Source organism: Danio rerio, chromosome 5 (genome assembly GCF_052040795.2).
Source record: "Danio rerio strain M-AB ecotype USA chromosome 5, GRCz13ab, whole genome shotgun sequence".
NCBI lineage: Eukaryota > Metazoa > Chordata > Actinopteri > Cypriniformes > Danionidae > Danio > Danio rerio.
The window spans coordinates 68,533,829-68,558,134 of NC_141025.1; the positions used below are offsets into that span (position 1 = coordinate 68,533,829).

The window sequence follows — 24,306 nt, forward strand, 5'->3', positions numbered from 1 at the left end:
AGCGTGCATAAAAAAAATGTTTTCCAAATTTTTTCCGATCTATGACAGAAATTGCAAAGGAAAAGCTCTTCTGTTTTAGTACACTGTCAATATTTAAACATGCTCTAACATCTTAAATGAGAAAAAATACATTGAAAATGTGCAATGTAGGAGTTAACACCCACTGATTTAAGCCATAATTAAGTACTTGATGTTCATTTTTTGCATGCCACATTTGTCATTGAAAGCCATGATGAAGTGACAATATTAGTATGAAGAATATGAAAGTGTGTTGAGTTACAGTATAATGTCAAGTGCTGTCAGACACCAAAACCTTTAGTTTACTTAAAGGGCACATAGTTTACCCCTTTTTTATGATTTAATATTATTATTATGTTTTTTCTGAGTGTGCCAGATTAGGTTCAGTTCAAAACACAATTCAGATTTTTTATTATAACGTGTTCAAAAGTGTCGTTTTGGGGACCTGTACACAGCTCGCTGTTTTAGGGGTGTGTTGCTTCACGTGAAAATATGTTTCGACTTCCCGCCCAATGTAACAAGGGGGTGGAGCCAAGAGCTCCCACGCTCTGTGTTTGGCAACAGACAGGCAGACAGAGAGAAGCAACATGAGTGAGAGGATCAGCAATCAGCCGTACATGTACGACTTGGACACAGACCAAGCAGAGACTACAAAATCATTTGTGTCTCAGTATAGTTTTACAGCCAACTGTGTGCTAGTTTAAAGTGCCGAGATTGTACACCGAGACTAATAACCACATACACTGAATTAACTTTGACTGAGGCACCAGAGCCCGCGACACGGCACGCTTAGACACGCACATTTGCATGTTATTTATAATGAAACTATTCAGATGGCGCTTTGTGGCACGGCAGAAACATGAAGTGTCCCAAATCGTGGCTGTGCACCGCGCACAGCCACCGACTTAAAGCGCCGTTGTGTGTACCCTAATTGAAGCATATGTTTACAATTCTAAAATGCACGTCACTGCACGTCGCCGAGCAGCGCTTGTGGTGTGCAACATGCAGGCAACTTCATTATTTTATTTCCAATGGAGAAACGCACACATGAGGCAACGCGTTTGCACTTTCCAGCTGCACCTAGTTAAGATCACAGGGAGCTTCTGTAAACGTGAGAAATGTGAATAGCTGAAGTTTAAGGTAGACACAATGAAAAGTACACATGTTGGCAAACCTACCCAAAGGGTACAAACAATAATTCAGATTAGAGCGATAATGTATAGAATATTGATCTTGTGTTGAGCCCAATGAGCCTTACATCTCAAAATTAGAGCAAGGGTGTTCCTTTAGTGATATCGCTTTGACCATAAATGGCAGACGTGAAACAACAAACTGAGGATAAGGTGATGCGCCTGTCAATAAAAAAAAGGAACTGTGTGTGTTTATCACCCAAATATGACGGTCTATACACTATACCTACACATATGTCCGTCCAAACAGCTTGAGAAGTAGTTTTTTTACCATAGGTGCCTTTTAAGTTTTTGTCAAAAATGGTCAAGTATTATATGTACTGTCGAGTGTATGTTTTTTACATGGCAAATTAAGCTATCTATGTTCAGAACTGAAAACCCATATCACACAAAGTGGAAAAACTCCTGAAACTGAGACCTTATTTGTCTTGAGATTACTATCAAAATAGAAGAAAGTACTGTCCTTTTAGCTTTGTTTTTTAAACCCAGAAAACTTAAGATGTGATTAAAAATAGTAATAATGCAAAGATGGTTTTATTGTTTTAGTAACCTATTTTGTTGTTCCAAAATATCTAAAACAAAAGAGTTTCTCTATCCTTAGTAACATTGAAATTAAACAAATGTCGTCTGTAAAATCCAGTGACAAACTTTGAACCTTTTCACAAGATGCCTGCTGGTCCTCACTATTCTGGACTTTTCATCCATCTGTGGCCTGAGCTGGTGGGCTGGTGGGCTTGGTAAGTCAACAGCTCCACCATGTGCTGTAAGCCTAGTCTGTCAGCATCGTCTATAGGCCTGTTGTTGAATCCGTCTCTTTGCTGTTATTTCAGAACAGATTGAAACAAAGGTTTTTTTTTAAAACCATTGAAATGTTTAGAGACATGGTGATGCTTTTATGTCCTTTAAGTACCAAAAGTGAAAAGTTTCGAGAACTCTGGCTTTCTTCAAACATAAAATGTACAGAGTGACTTTCCCAACAAAATACATTTTTAATTTAATTTACTATTGCTAAAATAGACGAGTAAAAAAGAAAAAAGAAAACCTACATACAGGTAGTCAATGTATGAGAACTGAATCAAAACTACTGCAAAAGTATGCCAGCAGGCACCTCATGAGAAAATTAGCTAGGGATGCCACACTGTCCACTGTCCAACGTGCTACTTTCAGTTTCTCTCAAGCTGTAGACTGCATAACAGTTGCAGAACATACCGGATGCAGAAAACATTGCGCTATGAAACCATTTATTTCAATGCACTATACAAAGGCCATATAGATTTTTTCTGCATCGACTAGGGATGTAACGGTATCAGAATTTCACGGTACGGTAATACCTCGGTATGAATGTCACGGTACGGTATTTATTGAATCATTTACAGGAAAAAACTAAACTTATGAAAATACTCCAAAAAAGTGCCAAAAGTGTCAATTACATACAAATTAGTCATCTATCTGTAAGATTTGAAACAGGAACTTCAATTTTAATAACAAAAAAATATTAAACCATGTAAAAAAAAATTAAGTTTCAATTTAGTATTGTTGAAAACTCATCACATTCAACATTTAATCACTCACTCACTCACTTAGATAGAGATGGGTTTAAAGGAAAATTATCATATAAATATAATCTGGTAAAAGCTGGTATCTCTGGGCATTTACAATGTCCCCTGCAACAGAAAAAAAAAAACTCTCATTTGGGACTGAGGTTTCTGGGACAAGAGAGATATGACTTGGCCCAGGTTGACAGCAGTGGGTAACGTTGTGCATTGTCTTTCCCCCACTTGAGAGGACAAACCATAAGTAAGATAGAGATCTCATGTCTGCATCAATCTGAACAGTGTGCTGACAACACCGCTATTCAGTACGCGCGCGACAACACAGCTGATAAGAACTCGCGCGACAACACAGCTGATAAGAACTCGCGCGACAACACCGCTATTCAGTACGCGCGCGGCGACAACACCCGCTTTAGAGTTTTTCAGCTCTTTTTCATCCCCGCTTCTAGCAGCACACTTCATTTCCGCATTACTGGATCTGTAGCGACAACAGACCGCAAGGGATGATGGTCAAGCATGGGCTGATGGGAATTTTAGTTTTTGCTACCTCCCGTTCGCTTCATTCGCCTGAGCAAATTTTCTCAGAAGACCTATAGTTTTACCGAGTCATGCGACTTCGGTAATATCGAAAAAAATTAATATTGCGGTATGACGGTATTTACAATACCGTTACATCCCTAGCATCGACACACATGCTTACCAGTAAAGCAAAGTGCACTCATATAATGCTCAGACAGAACATTTCTAAGCAGTATAGACCTTTTTTTTTGGAACGCAAAATAACCCATTATGCTTTGCGTGTATGCGCAAGGAGAATGCGAAGAACTTCCGGTCGGCAGCTGATGCGTGTAAACCGTCACATTTGGACAGCTTTGAAACGATAGTTTTAATCTATTTTACCTGCTTTTATCCTCTTTGAACTAATACTGTTGTCTATCAGCACCATTTCCTGGACTGATCATTTAAAGAAATGCGATCTAATAGGATGGAAAACAGCTGCTGTGAGGCGTTTTCCCCTCGTTGTCAGACGGCATCTTCTGCAGTTTAAATGAAGCCTTGTCATCGCTAAAGTCAACATTTTCTCTTTATTTTAAATATATAGCCAGCCCAAACAAATGTAATTCACCAAAATGTTTGACACACACAAGTAGCCTGTACTGTGCCACTGACACACTGATTTAATAACTGTGACAAAGTGAAAATATAGGCTAGTGTCATTTCGAAATGACAGAAAAACACAAACCCTGGTAAAAACAACACACGAAATAAAACACAAACGGCTCGCGATTAGAATGAACAGCAAATCAGCCAGCAGAGTATCAATAACAGACTTTTATTGGTCATTTTTGTAAATTGCACGACTTTCATACCTGTTAAGTTTCATGCCAGTACTCTGGTTTGCTCGCGCTCTCTCTCTCTCTCTCTCTCTTTCTCTTTCTCTCTCTCTCTCTCTCTCTCTCTCTCTCTCTCTCTCTGTGTGCGTGCGTGTGTGTGTGTGTGTGTTAAAGAGCCGCTGAGCTAACAGCTGACAGACCGGGAACGCACTCACACACTGTATTTCTGACGGCAGACACGTAAACTAGGAGCACATTTTTCTCGTATTTCTGACGCGCTTGAACCACACGTGACAGATTATAATGGCTTTAACAGACACATTTCGAAGTTGTGTGTCACAAAAACACTCTGTTATACATTAAAAACGTTATTGAAACCCATTTTCAGAGCGCAAATTACCAGTTGTACACGCTGGAAATGGAAGTTTTTGGCATTCTACCGGAAGACGCTGGTCGCTATGGCACCCTCCATGCAGCAGCCATGAAAAAGGTCGATACTGGTTCCTGCTTCTTCAATAGTGCTAAATCATTAATGTAAGATTTATTAGGCTGGAACAATATTTGGCCGAGATAAATCTAAATATTGAGAAAATTGTCTTTTAAAGATGTCTAAGTTAAAAGTTTAGCTAATCAAAAATGTTTTCTAATCAAAAATTGTTTTGACATATTTACAGTAGAGAAGCATGGTCTTCTTTACTTAATGATCGAATGATTTTTAGCTTAGAAGAAAAATCTTTACCGGACTGATCAAGAGATTGTTAAAATATCTGCATCTGTTTTTTGTCACAAATTCAATTTCAAAATGTCATGAAGAGCAATCAGTTTCCCCCTAATGTAAAGGTTAGATAAAAACATCATCATAAAATACAATTATTTATAATTACACATGTGTTTGTTTGTTTGTTTGTTAGTTTGTTTGTTTGTGTTTGTGTGAAGCTAAACTTCTATTTTGCTGATTCAGTGCTCAAATTTTATATCCATCTATGCAATACAGTGGAATACTGCAATAAGTTTGATGTACAACCTTACCCTATTAGTCAAAAATGTTTTTTTAATGAGATATTTTTTTAGCTATTATACCCTCATTGAGGACTGAGCCCTCAAACCAGCCATTCCCCCACCCCATACATGAATGACCTGTTTTTTTTTTTTTAAACCCCAGGTTTTGATGACTAATAATAGCAATATTTAGAGAATACATGTGTCCAGTCTTTTGCCATACAAATAATTTCTTCTAATTCCTTTGTATCCATACCTCGGGATCTGATCCATTGTGGATACAGAACTTCACCATTTCAGGTTGATCGGTGCACACCGCCTGTTAAAGCACATGAAGGAAGATGAGCCAAGCTTATATACTCTTAATAGAAACAACAATTACTCCTCATTTCTAAGAAAATCTCACCACATGCAGGGGAGTTCGACCATGAGCATCAGCAACATTAAAACTGACTCCAGCCGCCTTCCACGCCTCCATCTCTTCTGATTTTCCAAGGTATGCAAGACTGAAAAGCACAATGCATATACAGTAAGTAATATTTATTTTTATAGCACCTTTCAAGAAGAAGATTCACAAAGCGTTTTACAACCAAACTGTAAAACGTAGACTAAAAACAACAAAAAGCAAATAATGCAAGTTTGAACAAGTGAGGCACAGTCTCTTTTCTATCTTTAATCTATAATGTGAAACAATTAACAAGAACTACAGATGGCTACAATTATTACTATAACGTTACAGGCTTATATACAGTTTTAAAACATAATGTCATATACCAGCACATCTGAATTCCAAGTTCTTCAGTGGATTTGTCCAAAACTGCCCCTGCAGAAAGTAACAGCTTCACCACCTCCAAACTCCTGTTGATTTAAATAGGGCAATTTAAATGACAATTAAAACACTTAGTACTTCAGTTAGCACCAAGTCTGAACCTATTGGGCATTATTTTAATGATGTAGTCGCAAAGTCTAGAAAAAACATTCAGGACATGACCAAATCCACTTTTGCTATTTTAAGGACGGAAAAATACACATGGCTTAATGAGAAAAGTGTGTGTTTTGAGCATAACGTGCATTAAACCAACTCATCTCATTATCTGGCATATATAAACATAAATTTCTGACATACATGGAACATATATGTTTCTGACATATACATTTCTGGCATATATGTTGACATGTTTCTGACATATATGTGACATATATGTTTCTGACATATATGTGGACATATATGTTTCTGGCATATATGTCACAATATATGTTTCTGGCATATATGTCACAATATATGTTTCTGGCATATATGTCACAATATATGTTTCTGGCATATATGTGACATATATGCTTCTGACATATGTCAAAAACATATATGCCCCATATATGTCAGAAACATGTATGTGACATATATGTCAGAAACATATATGCCCCATATATGTCAGAATATATATATATATATATATATATATATATATATATATATATATATATATATATATATATATATATATATATATATATATATATATATATATATATGTGACATATATGTGACATATATGTTTCTGACATATATGTTTCTGACATATATGTGACATATATGTTTCTGACATATATGTGACATATATGTTTCTGACATATATGTGACATATATGTTTCTGACATATATGTGACATATATGTTTCTTACATATATGTGACATATATGTTTCTGACATATATGTGACATATATGTTTCTGACATATATGTGACATATATGTTTCTTACATATATGTGACATATATGTTTCTGACATATATGGGACATATATGTTTTTGACATATATGTGACATATATGTTTCAGACATATATGTGACATATATGTTTCTGACATATATGTCACATATATGTTTCTGACATATATGGGACATATATGTTTCTGACATATATGGAACATTTATGTTTCTGACATATATATCACATATATGTTTCTGACATATATGTCACATATATGTTTCTGACATATATGTCACATATATGTTTCTGACATATATGTCACATATATGTTTCTGACATATATGTGACATATATGTTTCTGACATATATGTGACATATATGTTTCTGACATATATGTGACATATATGTTTCTGACATATATGTGACATATATGTTTCTGACATATATGTGACATATATGTTTCTTACATATATGTGACATATATGTTTCTGATATATATGTGACATATATGTTTCTGACATATATGTGACATATATGTTTCTTACATATATGTGACATATATGTTTCTGACATATATGGGACATATATGTTTTTGACATATATGTGACATATATGTTTCAGACATATATGTGACATATATGTTTCTGACATATATGTCACATATATGTTTCTGACATATATGGGACATATATGTTTCTGACATATATGGAACATTTATGTTTCTGACATATATATCACATATATGTTTCTGACATATATGTCACATATATGTTTCTGACATATATGTCACATATATGTTTCTGACATATATGTCACATATATGTTTCTGACATATATGTCACATATATGTTTCTGACATATATGGGACATATATGTTTCTGACATATATGTCACATATATGTTTCTGACATATATGGGACATATATGTTTCTGACATATATGGGACATGTATGTTTCTGACATATATGTGACATATGTTTCTGACATATATGTCACATATATGTTTCTGACATATATGTCACATATATGTTTCTGACATATATGTCACATATATGTTTCTGACATATATGTCACATATATGTTTCTGACATATATGTCACATATATGTTTCTGACATATATGTCACATATATGTTTCTGACATATATGTGACATATATGTTTCTGACATATATGGGACATATATGTTTCTGACATATATGTGACATATATGATTCTGACATATATGTGACATATATGATTCTGACATATATGTGACATATATGTTTCTGACATATATGTGACATATATGTTTCAGACATATATGTGACATATATGTTTCTGACATATATGTCACATATATGTTTCTGACATATATGGGACATATATGTTTCTGACATATATGGAACATTTATGTTTCTGACATATATATCACATATATGTTTCTGACATATATGTCACATATATGTTTCTGACATATATGTCACATATATGTTTCTGACATATATGTCACATATATGTTTCTGACATATATGTCACATATATGTTTCTGACATATATGGGACATATATGTTTCTGACATATATGTCACATATATGTTTCTGACATATATGGGACATATATGTTTCTGACATATATGTCACATATATGTTTCTGACATATATGGGACATATATGTTTCTGACATATATGGGACATGTATGTTTCTGACATATATGGGACATGTATGTTTCTGACATATATGTGACATATGTTTCTGACATATATGTCACATATATGTTTCTGACATATATGTCACATATATGTTTCTGACATATATGTCACATATGTTTCTGACATATATGTCACATATATGTTTCTGACATATATGTCACATATATGTTTCTGACATATATGTTTCTGACATATATGTCACATATATGTTTCTGACATATATGTCACATATATGTTTTTGACATATATGGGACATATATGTTTCTGACATATATGGGACATATATGTTTCTGACATATATGTCACATATATGTTTCTGACATATATGTCACATATATGTTTCTGACATATATGTCACATATATGTTTCTGACATATATGGGACATATATGTTTCTGACATATATGGGACATATATGTTTCTGACATATATGGGACATATATGTTTCTGACATATATGTGACATATATGTTTCTGACATATATGTCACATATATGTTTCTGACATATATGTGACATATATGTTTCTGACATATATGGGACATATATGTTTCTGACATATATGGGACATATATGTTTCTGACATATATGGGACATATATGTTTCTGACATATATGGGACATATATGTTTCTGACATATATGTCACATATATGTTTCTGACATATATGGGACATATATGTTTCTGACATATATGGGACATATATGTTTCTGACATATATGTGACATATATGTTTCTGACATATATGTGACATATATGTTTCTGACATATATGTCACATATATGTTTCTGACATATATGGGACATATATGTTTCTGACATATATGGGACATATATGTTTCTGACATATATGTCACATATATGTTTCTGACATATATGTCACATATATGTTTCTGACATATATGTCACATATATGTTTCTGACATATATGTCACATATATGTTTCTGACATATATGTCACATATATGTTTCTGACATATATGTCACATATATGTTTCTGACATATATGGGACATATATGTTTCTGACATATATGGGACACATATGTGACATATATGGGACACATATGTGACATATATGTTTCTGACATATATGTGACATATATGATTCTGACATATATGTGACATATATGTTTCTGACATATATGTGACATATATGTTTCTGACATATATGTGACATATATGTTTCTGACATATATGTGACATATATGTTTCTGACATATATGTGACATATATGTTTCTGACATATATGTGACATATATGTTTCTGACATATATGTGACATATATGTTTCTGACATATATGTGACATATATGTTTCTTACATATATGTGACATATATGTTTCTGACATATATGGGACATATATGTTTTTGACATATATGTGACATATATGTTTCAGACATATATGTGACATATATGTTTCTGACATATATGTCACATATATGTTTCTGACATATATGGGACATATATGTTTCTGACATATATGGAACATTTATGTTTCTGACATATATATCACATATATGTTTCTGACATATATGTCACATATATGTTTCTGACATATATGTCACATATATGTTTCTGACATATATGTCACATATATGTTTCTGACATATATGTCACATATATGTTTCTGACATATATGGGACATATATGTTTCTGACATATATGTGACATATATGTTTCTGACATATATGTCACATATATGTTTCTGACATATATGTCACATATGTTTCTGACATATATGTCACATATATGTTTCTGACATATATGTCACATATATGTTTCTGACATATATGTCACATATGTTTCTGACATATATGTCACATATATGTTTCTGACATATATGTCACATATATGTTTCTGACATATATGTCACATATATGTTTCTGACATATATGTTTCTGACATATATGTCACATATATGTTTCTGACATATATGTCACATATATGTTTCTGACATATATGTCACATATATGTTTCTGACATATATGGGACATATATGTTTCTGACATATATGTCACATATATGTTTCTGACATATATGGGACATATATGTTTCTGACATATATGGGACATGTATGTTTCTGAAATATATGTGACATATGTTTCTGACATATATGTCACATATATGTTTCTGACATATATGTCACATATATGTTTCTGACATATATGTCACATATATGTTTCTGACATATATGTGACATATATGTTTCTGACATATATGTCACATATATGTTTCTGACATAAGTCACATATATGTTTCTGACATATATGGGACATATATGTTTCTGACATATATGGGACACATATGTGACATATATGTTTCTGACATATATGTGACATATATGATTCTGACATATATGTGACATATATGTTTCTGACATATATGTGACATATATGTTTCTGACATATATGTGACATATATGTTTCTGACATATATGGGACATATATGTTTCTGGCATATATGTCACATATATGTTTCTGACATATATGGGACATATATGTTTCTGACATATATGGGACATATATGTTTCTGGCATATATGTCACATATATGTTTCTGACATATATGGGACATTTATGTTTCTGACATATATATCACATATATGTTTCTGACATATATGTCACATATATGTTTATGACATATATGTCACATATATGTTTCTGACATATATGGGACATATATGTTTCTGACATATATGTCACATATATGTTTCTGACATATATGGGACATATATGTTTCTGACATATATGGGACATATATGTTTCTGACATATATGTGACATGTTTCTGACATATATGTCACATATATGTTTCTGACATATATGTCACATATATGTTTCTGACATATATGTCACATATATGTTTCTGACATATATGTCACATATATGTTTCTGACATATATGTCACATATATGTTTCTGACATATATGTCACATATATGTTTCTGACATATATGTCACATATATGTTTCTGACATATATGGGACACATATGTGACATATGTTTCTGACATATATGTGACATGTTTCTGACATATATGTGACATATATGTTTCTGACATACATGTGACATATGTTTCTGACATTTATGTTACATATATGTGGACATATATGTTTCTGACAGACCCTTAGGAATGTTTTGCAGGTGTTTAGAGTTAATTAGTTGATTCAGATGATTAGGTTAGTAATTAGTTTAGAGAACCTTTTCATGATATGCTAATTCTTTGAGATAGGAATTTTGGGTTTTCATGAGCTTTATGCCAAAATCATCAATATTAAAACAATAAAAGGCTTAGAACAACTTTAGTTGTCTGTAATGAATCTAAAATATATGAAAATCTAATGTTTATCAGTACATAACAGAAAATGATGAACTTTATCACAATATGCAAATTTTTTTAAAAGGACCTGTATGTTTCTGGTATGTTTCTGACATATAACTAGGGCCAGACGGAATCTGCGGACATTTTTTGCTATTTCTGCTGAGAATTTTGGTAGAAATCTGTGGATTTCTGTGGAATTATTTTGGGTGTATCCAGCGAGTATCATAACTAAAACCTTAATATATTAAATAAAAAATAATAAATTACTGAATAAAAACTGAATAAATTCAGATTTACACATTTACTCAAGTAAATAAACAGAATTAATGATGTTCTAAAAATCACTAGGAATTTGCGGAATTCTGCTGAAAAATCTGCGGAAAATCTGCAGAATTCTGCGTGCGCAGATTCCGTGTGGGCCTACATATAACTTTATAGGGACTTGTTAAAACAGCCTATTTTCAAAAATGTATTTTTATTTTTTTATTTTAATACTGTACAAAAAAAATTATGTTTCAAAACAGCTATATCAAGTATTGTATGTTGCTAACATAAACGGTAAATTCAAAGTAAAAAATAAAAGTCAGGAAAACAAAGAACAATTTAGTAATTTAAGATTTTCATTTTAGGGAAACAGCTCCGCATTGGGTAAACAGAAAAATGTGTTTACTGTAGCACAAATCCATGGTTTTCGCTATGTTCATTCTTCCACGGCAGAGCGCCACATCAAAATTCATCTCACCATGGCTACATTACAGCATCTCATTTAAAATATTCAGTCATTGTTGTTGTTGTTGTTGTTGTTGTTGTTTTTAATAACGGGTTATAATCGCACCAAAACATTAAAAGGTAAATGAATTATAATGTTTTTTTCTGTAATCGTAGTAGTGCTGTGCGTTATTTGTTTAACCCTTTAAGGTGACATGCTGACTGACTAACAAGTGCGTGATGCATGAGGCCAGCTAATATGACATAGCTTTCAGTTAAGATGAACAAAGTTTCCATGATTATATTTTATAGATAAATGTCTATGGCTCTGCATACAATGACTTTATCTTGCTGAAGTTTATAGCCGTTTCACTTTACTTCAGGACGCATTATTGCCGCTCTGTAGGTCTGTAGGAGAAATTCATAAATATTCCTAGCAAATCTAATAATTGTTGGAGACATACTTGTTACATAAATCACACTTCAACAGTGTTTATTTGAGAGCGCACAAGAAGATCTGCGCTTGAGCAGCATGTATTTGAGTGGGCATGCAAGAAGTTTTGTGCACGAGCAGAGGAAATCGTCGCGCAAGCAGAGAGATTTGCATGCTCGTATTACATAAATGCGATCACGACTTGTAATACTGCGCTCACCACATTTCTCCATTTGTCATTTAAAAAAGGCCAGGTAGTTTGTAGATTTGTGTAAAAGGCCTGCCACCACAGCTGGAAAAAAATCCTAAAGGAAACACTGAAATCACTTTTTTTATAGTCTATTCAAGTAAATTTTTTTCACATACTAAATAAATAAAACTACCACTTTTTAAATTCAAAATGACAAAAATATAAACATATAAAAATGTACACGCTAATTTACATGTTTTATTATCATAATATAAGTCATAAAATGATTTTTTTTTTATATGATACAACGCATGATGTTTCACTCTGATGCCACTCAGATATGCAGTTAAAAGTATTCATTGAGTGGTTCTGTCTTTGTTTAATTCTGTGCATGAATGTATGATATAAGTAATGCCACCTGCACAGTAATGTGTTTTTTAGTTAATTTTGAAATAAACATAGCAAAATGTTTGTTAAGAGTTGCATTTTCGCTGGAGGAAAGAACAGTGATGATGATGAGGAGAGCGCCGAGGAAACAGTAGATAGGTAAACCGATTGCTCCTCCATGACCCATTGGGGTACAAGTGATACAAGTGTGTATATATAGCAAAAACATTGCAAATGTCTGATTTTTCCAATAACATGCAGCCCCAGGTCTTAGATTGTTTTTTGTTTGTGTAGCAGGAACTAATGTTTTGGTACCTGCAGCGTATGGCATCAAAAAGAGGAGTTTCTTCATTGCAATCAAAAGCATGCACATTTGCTCCATGCTGCAGCAAGAAGCGAACAGCGCCTATATGACCTTGCGCTGCTGCCACATGCAAAGCTGTCCGACGGCGATCATCACAACTCGAGATATCAGCACCCTATGAACAAATAAGTAAAAAACACAAATTGAGGGTATGTGAACACATTAAGCTCACTGGAAAATGTGAAATATCACATAATGATTTAATACATTATTAAAAATTACACTAAATTTCCGAGTCGAAATTATAGTTAACAGGCACCACAGTTTGGAAGATGTGATTTTTGATGTCACTGCAAAGTTCAACTATAATAGATTTGCATGTGTTTGGTGGAGAAGGGTCTGGCTGCAGCGTTGCACTTGCACCTTCAGGCTTGCAATCTCAGGCACCCATGCTTCCTATGCAAGTGACGTCATTCTATTGGTTTGGTGACTGTAAGCTTTTTAAGAGAATTTAAAGTATACTGGCACAAGACATTTTAATAATCGTAGCTTTAATAAAGGTTAATTGTATTAAAATACTTATTGATTCTTTAAATACCTGTGTGCGTTTTTGTGTTTGCGAGCATTTGTGCAGGGCAAAATGCTCCCCACATGGACCGATTTAGGAGACATTCACGCAGAGTGCATCGTTGCACCTAAAGACACCAAACTCAGCACTCAGGAATAGTTTGAAATAGTTGTCATGCTAACTTGCTGCAGTACACAAATCCTGCAATGCTTGTTCTGCCTTTGCACTCTTCTTATCAGCCCACTGCTCTAGAACTGAATGCAAATGGATTGGTTAATATCAGCTGTCCATTACTCAGTCAACGCCTTCTGCCTTCAGATGACAGGAAACTCATCCACGAAAATGTAAAGCACTGAAGATGAAAGAATGAAAACAACACTGACCAATTGTGTTTTAGAAACCACTTAAAGTTACAAATAATGGCACATTTGATTAGTGATCATGTGGTGAATTTACACTTTTCGAAGAGTGGATAACAGACTTCCATTGGGTTAAAGTCCGCTATGAAAAGAACTAAGGCCATTCACTAAGTCTGTGACACAGAGTTTGCAGGTAACAGTGTTTGCCACTGAATCTACATATTTTAAGCATAAGAGGTTCTGTTCAATCCCTCATTTAATCGCCATAATGTTGTCAGTCTGAGTGGCAGCTATGTGTAAAATTTAACAAAGAGTACATTATTGCATATAGGCTTGCATTCACTAAATTCAACTAATATTTCAGCTCATGTAAAGACTATTGCTATTGTAAAAGCTAATAAGTTATATGTATATGCTATTGCTATTAAGATGATGTATGCAAATAATAAGTTGTATGTCAATATTATCTGTGTAATATCAAACTCCACCTGTGAGAACATATCACAGTTATTATGATTGTTTACTCAGTTCATTCATGACAACCAGTATGATATCAAGCAGCGCGAGTGTTGATTTCAAATGCAATAAATCTGTTAATATAACACTTGTGGTAACAGTGCTCATTTATTTGGTGGGTGCGACTAAATTTTGGCTGGTGCTTCTTATCTTTTAAAGTTTTATATGGGTTTAATTTAGCGTAATTTTATATCACTCCAAACAGTGTCAGCTATACCAACATAAGTAGCAAAAGATTCAAAGTAAATCGGCAAACTGCCAATTTAGCTCTCAAAAAAATTTTATTTGTCAAAATTACAAAAGCACAGTTGGTTAGTGCTTTTGTAATTTTGACAAATAAATTTTTTGAGAGCTAAAGTGGCAGTGTGCCGATTTACTTTGAATCTTTTCCTACTTGTTTGTTTTTTGATCGTGCACCTGCCTTCAAGATTTTTTTAGATGTGCGCACATTTCTGTTTTTTGCAAGCTATACCAACAAACACACAAACTGAAATGATTTTTTATCTTTTCATGCGTTTTGTAATTGTAAGCTTTTTAAGTGAATTTTATGCACAAGAAATTATAACATTAAAACAATTTAACAAAGATGAATTCATTCATTTTCTTGTCAGCTTAGTCCCTTTATTAATACGGGGAATGAACGGAATGAATCACCAACTTCTCCAGCATAGGTTTTTTACACAGCGGATGCCCTTTTAGCTGCAACCCATCTCTTGGAAACATTTATACACACTCATACACTACGGACAATATAGCCTACCCAATTCCACATGTCTTTGGACTGTGGGGGAAACCGGAGCAACCAGAGGAAACCCATGTGAACGCAGGGAGAACATGCGAACTAAACACAGAAATGCCAACTGACCCAGCCGAGGCTCGAACCAGTGACCTTGCTGTGAGGCGACAGCACTACCTACTGCGCCACTGCCACTGCGCATACAAGATGATTTTTTTTTTTTTTTAATTTTCAAACATGTAAAGAGAGAGAGAGACTAGATATAACTATTATTATGAGCAACATAATTGTGAAAGTTTTATGGAACAAATAAGTATTAACCCTTTAACTGCCTGCTCTATCAAATGGTTGACCATATTTTAACAGCTTTAAATAATGACTGTTAAAGTCATTTAAATAATTGTTTACACACACAGCATTGTTGGTTTACAAAAAAAAATCAGGCAAACATAATCCTGTTGCACTACTACACTTGATTTAGGGTTTTTTTATTGTAAAAAACAAAAACAAGAAAACGTTAAATGAGCATCTGAAATATTTTACGGCATACTTGAAAAAAACTATTGATTAAACTATAATATTTAGTATTCAAAAATGCTTAATTTTAATTATGTTTAAAATAAATGGGTCAGATTTTTCATAGTAGCCTATATGTATGAATCGCTTTTGCCATAATAGCGACATTAGGAGATAAGAAATGCAATACTTTTTTTTCCTGGTGGGACAGTTAATGGGTTAAAAAAAAAAAGATCTGCATTTTGAGTGTTGTGAGGATGAACTAATGTGATAACAGTAAACTGTAGTGCAGAACTAACAGAGTATTCCAACTTCATTTTGGGAACAACTGTTTAGATTTAAACTGGAACTGACACTAACAAGTGACAGAAAGAAACTTATACAACAAGAAAGTAGCAGATAATAAAAGTGGGAACATTCCAGATATGAATTACCTCTATAAGATGCTCCTCAAAGCCAAGAAAATCTTCTTCTATAGCGGATGAGCTCAACAGATAAGGGAAAAGAGCAGTCTGACATGCTTTAATCTCCTAGCGTTAGATAAAAACAAACAAACATAAAATGTGTCAGTGACACTTGTCAGTGACACTTTTGCTTGAACAAGAAACTTCTTGTACAATACCCATACGTAATTATTGATTCAAGCTTTGACTTTTAAGTAACTTATTTGCTACATTCGACATAACAGTTATCGTTTTCGTTTCAGAAAGAGTCGCTTTAACTTGCTAACACTAACCGCCCTTTCATTTGTCGTCCCAAGCCAGCCGAGTCGAAGTGAAGATGCTACTGCAGCCCAAAATCTGTAGGATTCATCAGGGATCTTTTTCTTTTTTCGTGAAAAGCAACTCCCCATGGTGAAAATAAAATTATGTCAATCACTAAGTCTAACTGTCGAGCGAAATGTTTGTATAACGTTATTTAACCGACGCGAAATTGGTGTGGTCACGTGACTAACGGTATATTTAACGGTAATACAACATTATACGCGTTAATAATTGTTAAGGTTGCCTGTTAAATTCAAGATAATGAAAAGGTTTTTAAGATATTTTGGTGGACAATTATGTCCTGTGAATTTTTTATTTATTATATATATATATATATATATATATATATATATATATATATATATATATATATATATATATATATATATATATATATATATATATATATATATTAAACGTTTGTCAAGGTTATTGTGCGTGTGTGTTAGTCAAACGCTTTTTAAGAAAGTATTTTTTTGTAGTATTAAATTTTTGTAGTAAAAATTATATTATTTATCTTCTTATTGCTGGCATAAAAACACATGCATATGAAAATTATTCATCTTGCGTGTAATATCTGTTTTACTTGGATGCAAAAATAAATTACACAGTTACAAGAATAAACAATAGATTATTCTTATTTTATTTAAATAATAATAATAATAATAAAACGGTAAAGTCTGGATAGGATACAGCATCATTTTTGTAACAAAAAAAATCGAAAGTTGACGAGAATTATATATATGATTCATTAAATTTCCCATTTATTGTATTTTATTAACGTCTACCCCTATCCCAAACGTAAACCCAATCAACACAGTAATGTAAAAACAGTAGTTGTACCGAGTATTATTTATGCTATTTAATAAATTACCCAATAAATTGCATTTTATTAACGCCTACCGCCACCCTAAACCTAATCGTCACCGTACTGTAAAAATATTAATAATGTTATACAGTGTTACAAAAATAATGCTATCGATGTGGATTTCCGCAACTGTATCCTATCTAGACTTCTAAACCCCGTATCTGACGTAACTGATCTAGCAAAAACTCTGGTTTACTTCAAGGGTTACCACAGAAACGCTCATGTGGCCGTAAAATGTCGCAAAGTCAGGCAGTCGGTATAAAAATGTGCCGTACTGCTTCCGGTGTCTTTCTCAGCTCCACTCTGTCTGGGAGAGCGTGCAGAGTTTCAAGGCGTCTGACAGAAAACTTGGTAAATCGTCGTTTCCCCTTCCTCAGTTTTGTTCGTTCGTTTATCTTATGAATTAGTCATATTTTATTTATTAGTTTGCTGTCTTATTAGCACAGCTAAGTTTGACGCAAAGTCTTGCTTTACGGTTTGAATTGTAGCCCACGTGGTAGAATTTTGCGGCAGAGTTTTAGCATAATATTGGTGTATTACATTACCAATATAACATTATATAGTTTATTGCATTATATACATAATATAATATTTAAAATTGTGTTTTCTATAAAGAGAGGACTCATATATTTAATGATTGCGTTTATACACTTATTGTAGTATGGTCCGTTTTTTGTCAAACAAATAAATATAAAATTACAATAAAAAAATTTATGAAAATGCTGTTTTCAAAATATATTTTTAATTTGCTCATTTACATGGATTTTTTTATTCTTAAATGTATGGGTGTTGAAAAAACAGCAGAATGCCATCACAAAACTTGCCTAATAGAAAATCTTTTGTTTCAAGTAATTTTGTTCCAAAAAGCAGTTATAATTTAAAATATTGCCTTTGTTCATGCAACGTGTTTTTAATAGTGTCAATGTATTTGAGAACAGATTTATTGCTTTTCCTTTTTTTAAGTGAGTTAAAATCTTAATGTAATGTTTATTTTCAATAGCATATTTATGTACTGTTCATTTTGATTCTAAAGTTCTGTTTTAAAAGTTAAAAAGACAATTTTTTTTACTTTCATTAAATTCTGAATATAAATTGTGCATTTAATGGTTTTGTTATTTTTAATGTTAACTAAATTTAATCTTAAATTTTCATAAGCATAATGTATTAATCTTTTTAATCTTAGTTGTTGGTTTTTTTTTGATAACTAGCTTCATAAAACATGCAGAAACTGTGACAATAATTTTAAGCATTGTGCTGTAGTGTTTATTTAATTTTACTCATTACTTTCGTTAAATTCTGAACTGCAGTGGTCGACACTTAAAATGGATCGAAAAAGGTTATCAATTATCCTATGAAGATGTGTTGATCTATTGTTTTGGGATTTAGATGGTGACTTAATATTTTGTGGTGAGTAATTGGGTTAAAGTTGGTTCTATATTCACACATTTGGAGTTTTTCCTTAGTAAACTTTTCTGAAATTATCCTTTACAAAATTCTAAATGGTGAAATCAAATTAGCAGCCAATGACTATCAAAGTACAACATTATTCAGTCAATTAAATAGGGCAGATGTTGTGAAGTAATGTGTGTATTTTCAGACCAAATATTCGAATGAATGTGCGTAAATAAATCCAACTTTACCTCTATGTGTTTGGCTGTTGATGGGCCAGAGATTGCCAAGCAGAATTTCAAAACTGGAATTACTCAAATAGAGCAAGTTCCTCAATCTGCAAGGCTAGAAAAACGCCAGGTTTGCTTTCATCACTGTAAACCCCATTGCAGAGATGACAATGAGGCCTGGAATATTCTCTACATGGCAATAATTTAGGACCCTATGAAGCTTAATGTTGTTGTTGTTTTTTTTCTTCCACCAGGGAATTCTGTAATCTCACCATGTCGTTTGAAGGCCACCATAACAAACATATGCAATATGGTGAGTGCTTTTTAAATTGTTTCTTAAAGTAAAATGCACAGTACTAGTCACTGTCTAGTCCTAGTGGGCTTAGGAACTAGTGCAGTGCAAAAAGTACAATTCCCTTCTCTTGCAACCCACTGCTGTGCTGTTCCAATAGCAGTGTTACTAATGAGAAGAGACATTACTACAGGAATTTTACCTATTTATTTTTATGCAAGTGGCTAAATTCTATTTACTTACAGGTTTCGGGTGACATTTCAGGTCCTCCTGTGAACTGAAGGTAAGAATTTATTGGGATATTAAATTGGGGTTAAGCTTTGTAATGATGATTGGCATAAATGTTCAACTGCTCTTAAAAACCATGAAAGAGGATTTGCCTTTCTGAACATGTACACATTTAAGTGTGCATTTAAAATATGCATGTGCTTTTTGTCTTTTTAAATGTTTTATATACGTGTTATAATTTTTCAGGCACCAGAATGGGAAATGGTATCAGACCTGGGAGTATTCATAAACTTAAACCTAAGAAAACCTAAAAGGTAAACGTCACTGCTTATTAGCTTTTTAAATTTGTCATCACATTTTTGGTTTCATAATTCATAGTCTATTTTTGTTTCTTGGTTAAACTACTTATTTCAAATGAATAATCCACTTACATTTGTAAAAATTTGTCAACTTTGTTGCGAGAACATGAAGTTGTGTGGAATTTTTACAGTGTTTTGGGAAATCTGAGGTCTATCCCGACTGGCCCCTCTCAGTAGGGCTTAGTCGTTGGAAATGCCTCAAAGATAAAGTCTGTAGTATCGCTTTACCCATGTTGCTAATTTCATTAGCTTTGTGGGAAAAACACTGCAGTACATTCAATTAGATTAAAGGATGTACCTTAATTTGTTGAGCAACAGCTCATCTGTAAATTTCCACTCTCTGTGTGATCAGATGAACGTCCACTAGATGGTGCCGCACCTGTTTTCATGCTGACGGAGGACTGTTGGAGGTTTGTAGTGCCAAATATGCCTGTTAGAAATGATGCGAGCCTGCACTGTTGGTATCTGCATCCAGTTGTATGTCTGACTGAATGCTCAAATGCCAGTGCTAGAGAACCTCGACACCTGCTCTTAATGGACCTTGCATTTTTGTTGTTGGGTCCTGGCAGTGGCCGAGACAAGACGTCCTAAATTCTCTTTTCTTTAAACCCTCTTTGTAATGTTAACTCCACAAATTCTTTGCATCACAAATTAATTTTCATATTGGGAAGTTATCCAATTTTTCTTATTTGAGAATTATCCTATTTAATAATCTGGTTTAACTTTTTAGTAATAAATCATTAAAATTGACTTGTTAACTCTAAATGTTGAAATTCCTTGCTTAAATGGCAAACTTTGCAATGATAAATCTGTTACTATGTGAATTACAGAAAAATAGGCCTATTGTTGTACATTTAAAATGCCATCAACTTTTAGACCATTTATTGTGAAGATACTAGATTCTTTGCGTACTTTATTACTTAAAGGTGATATGAGTTACTTGTGGTTCTCCAATATTTGATTTGAATTGACATTTAGTTGAACAGAAGATTAGATTTGAATCCCTCTTGATTTGTGTAATCAAATCAATGTCTTTTACATTGTGTATATCAGCAACTGGTTAGGTCGATCTAAATTTCATTAGATTAAAATTCTAATTTTTATCATTTAGATTCAAACTAAATGTAAACATTTTAGCATTTCTTATGGTTAAAGCCGAATCTGTACTAACTTAAATCGTAACAACTTAATATAGCGATGGCAGCCTTCATCTATTTGAATCGTTATTAATTGTATGGGTTTTTGCACACCATTAATTGTGGAAGGAGTCTGTTAGTATTGTGATGCTACTTGCATACCCACCATGTTCCTCTCTAAACCATATATAACCCCCTGTGCTCTTCTGCTCTCTTGAGAGCAAAAGTGCAAACAGTGACCTGTCTTTTTTTTTTTTTTTTTTTTTTTTTTTTTTTTTTTTTTTTTTTAAGAAGCAATATCATTGTTTCAATACTTTTACATGTCTTGGTAATCCTGCCTCATTTGTGTTGTGCCCACAGCTCCCATATGGCAGGACTAAAGAAGGAATGGAGGTCTTCAATCTTGCGCACAGTTCTACAGTTTGAAAAGTAAGCCTTCTGTCTTGAATTCTCAGTTGCGTGAGTGTGATATACCTGGTCATTTACCAAGGCATTTGGGATGCATTGTTCCTGACTTGCTATGGACGTGACCAAAAATTAAAACCCATCCTAATGAGTCACTTCAGTTTCAATGCTGTTGGGATTTCTTAGGAACAGTCCCCCTTTTTAAAATGCTCTTAAATGTGATTATACAGTTCTAATTGTTTCTTTTTTTTATATATATATATAGAAATGAAAGCGTTTCCTAACCAGGCTTTTCCAAGAAGGTGAGAGCCAATCCACATCTTTGGATCACTTTCAAAGGGGGTCAGCCACTTCTCATCACTGGCGATCCTTAACGCCGTGATCCTACATCAGTGCCCTGTGAGACCTTTTGCAGGTCTTTTTGCTACATAAGATGCTTGCTGTCTTTAGGGCAACACTGTTTTAATTGTAAACTGTTTCAAACCTGTTGTATTGGCATTTTAAATCTGAACGCCGCTTTACTTTGTTTTTAACAGCTGGTGAGGAGTTTGGGCTGTACTGGAAGCCATAAACCTTCCTTTGTGGCGATATAGGTTTGATAAAGTAATGTATCAGTGTTTGTGTGCCATTTAATGTAGTAATTAATACAATAAAGATCCTGTCATAGTGTTGTACTTTATTTTATTCTTTAACCAAATCATACTCTTTGTGCAATTGATGCAAACTAAAGATTTGAATTCTGAGGTTTTATTTATGGGGGGTAGTAGTTCACTCAAATAAAACTACTCCGTGCTTCCATGCTAAGGTATTTTTTTTGTCGTTTTTTTTTCTTTTTCTTTTTTCGTTTTTGAATATTCAATGTTAGAAGCCAGCAATGGTTTACTTCCATAATATTTGTTCCTAACCATGGAAGTCATTGGTAGGCCTCAAATATTTAAGCACATTTGTTTGTGTAAATTCTTTCTATCAAATTTGTGAATATGCAAATCATGAATTATTTTTTTTTTTTTGTAACTATGAGACTGTTTAACCTTCTAAACCAGGGGTGGGCAAACTCTGTCCTGGAGGGCCAGTGTCCTGCACAGTTTAGCTCCAACACTAATCAAACACATCTCCGTGTCTTCAAGATCACTAGAAATCTATAAGCAGGTGTGTTTTGATTAGAGTTGGAGCTAAACTGTGCAGGACACCAGACCGAGTTTGCCCACCCCTGTTCTAAACTGTGTACAGGGTCTGTGACAATTTACTTCAACATTCATTTTAAAGGGGTCTGTACTGGCCCAATACCCACATAAGTGGTTCTGTTCTCTGAACAGTTGGAATGGAAAACCTTTGCATAGATGGAGACTTTTTTTTTTTTTTTTCCTATGATTACTGACGTGCAGGCAACAACAATTAATTACAGCAACCTAAACCACACAGAACCTAAAAGGCTCACTTTCAAATTTGAGTTTATCAACGGTTAACAAATTCGATTATTTTAATCCCTTTTAACAGTGTTAAAACTTCAAGTGGTTTACTTTGCAATCATTTTGGCCATTCTCCACCGAAATGTATAGATTTTGGCTCTAATCAGCGGTTGCATGTTTCCAACATTTCAATTTTTGTTCCCTTTTAACTGGACAATTCTCCCAAAAATTAAATTATAATCTACTCATGACAGTTTTGAGTTTTTTTTTCTTGTTACATATGAAATTTTGGAAACCGATAACAAGGGCTAGGCAAAATCTGCAGACTTTTTTTTTTATTATTATTATTATTATTGCTATTTCTGCTAAATTAAAATAATAGTAATAAAACAACTGAGATTATAATAATTTTGGGAGTATTGTAATTAAACTTTATATGAAATAAAAATGATAACTGTTTGACTTGTTAACGATGTAAATCCCATTAGATCCACTTATTTAGTAAACAAAGCAAGTCTTATGTATTTACTAAGACTGGAAATATTACTTTACAAACTATTGGAAATAGATCAAATGAACATTTTTTTTAAAAGTTAATATTACTGAAATTAATTTAAAAACAAATATATTTACATTTGCACAAGTAAATAAATAGACTCCATTGGCCAAAACAATGAGCAGATTATGGGTCTATCGATAACCAAG

General features: G+C 33.2%; 1 protein-coding gene, 1 long non-coding RNA gene and 1 other non-coding gene across 12 annotated transcripts in view; 2 read left to right on the forward strand and 1 right to left on the reverse strand.

Moving 5' to 3' along the window:
• si:ch211-209a2.2 overlaps positions 1-17,469 on the reverse strand; it is a 142,069-nt gene extending 124,600 nt beyond the window's left edge. For all 8 annotated transcript variants that reach the window (XR_015492050.1, XR_015492048.1, XR_015492049.1 and 5 more), the window contains exons 1-7: positions 17,258-17,469; positions 16,956-17,051; positions 13,838-14,001; positions 5,869-5,952; positions 5,501-5,600; positions 5,351-5,413; positions 1,864-2,026 (exon numbers count right to left, since the gene is read on the reverse strand). Coding sequence is in view for 5 of the 8 variants with exons in the window: in XM_087254638.1 (XP_087110764.1) it covers positions 1,892-2,026; positions 5,351-5,413; positions 5,501-5,600; positions 5,869-5,952; positions 13,838-14,001; positions 16,956-17,051; positions 17,258-17,374 (759 nt within the window). In the remaining 3 variants the exon portion in view is untranslated. The remainder of the gene's footprint in view (positions 1-1,863; positions 2,027-5,350; positions 5,414-5,500; positions 5,601-5,868; positions 5,953-13,837; positions 14,002-16,955; positions 17,052-17,257) is intronic.
• A 985-nt stretch (positions 17,470-18,454) lies between these two features.
• si:ch211-209a2.1 lies at positions 18,455-22,866 on the forward strand. Of its 3 annotated transcripts, NR_170255.1 has the most exon segments (8): positions 18,455-18,504; positions 20,027-20,085; positions 20,310-20,347; positions 20,539-20,606; positions 21,004-21,061; positions 22,148-22,216; positions 22,458-22,494; positions 22,729-22,866. It is a non-coding gene; the product is annotated as a si:ch211-209a2.1 (long non-coding RNA).
• LOC137495809 (small nucleolar RNA SNORA18) lies at positions 20,795-20,929 on the forward strand. Its single transcript, XR_015492411.1, has one exon. It is a non-coding gene; the product is annotated as a small nucleolar RNA SNORA18 (small nucleolar RNA).
• Positions 22,867-24,306: the final 1,440 nt, after the last annotated feature.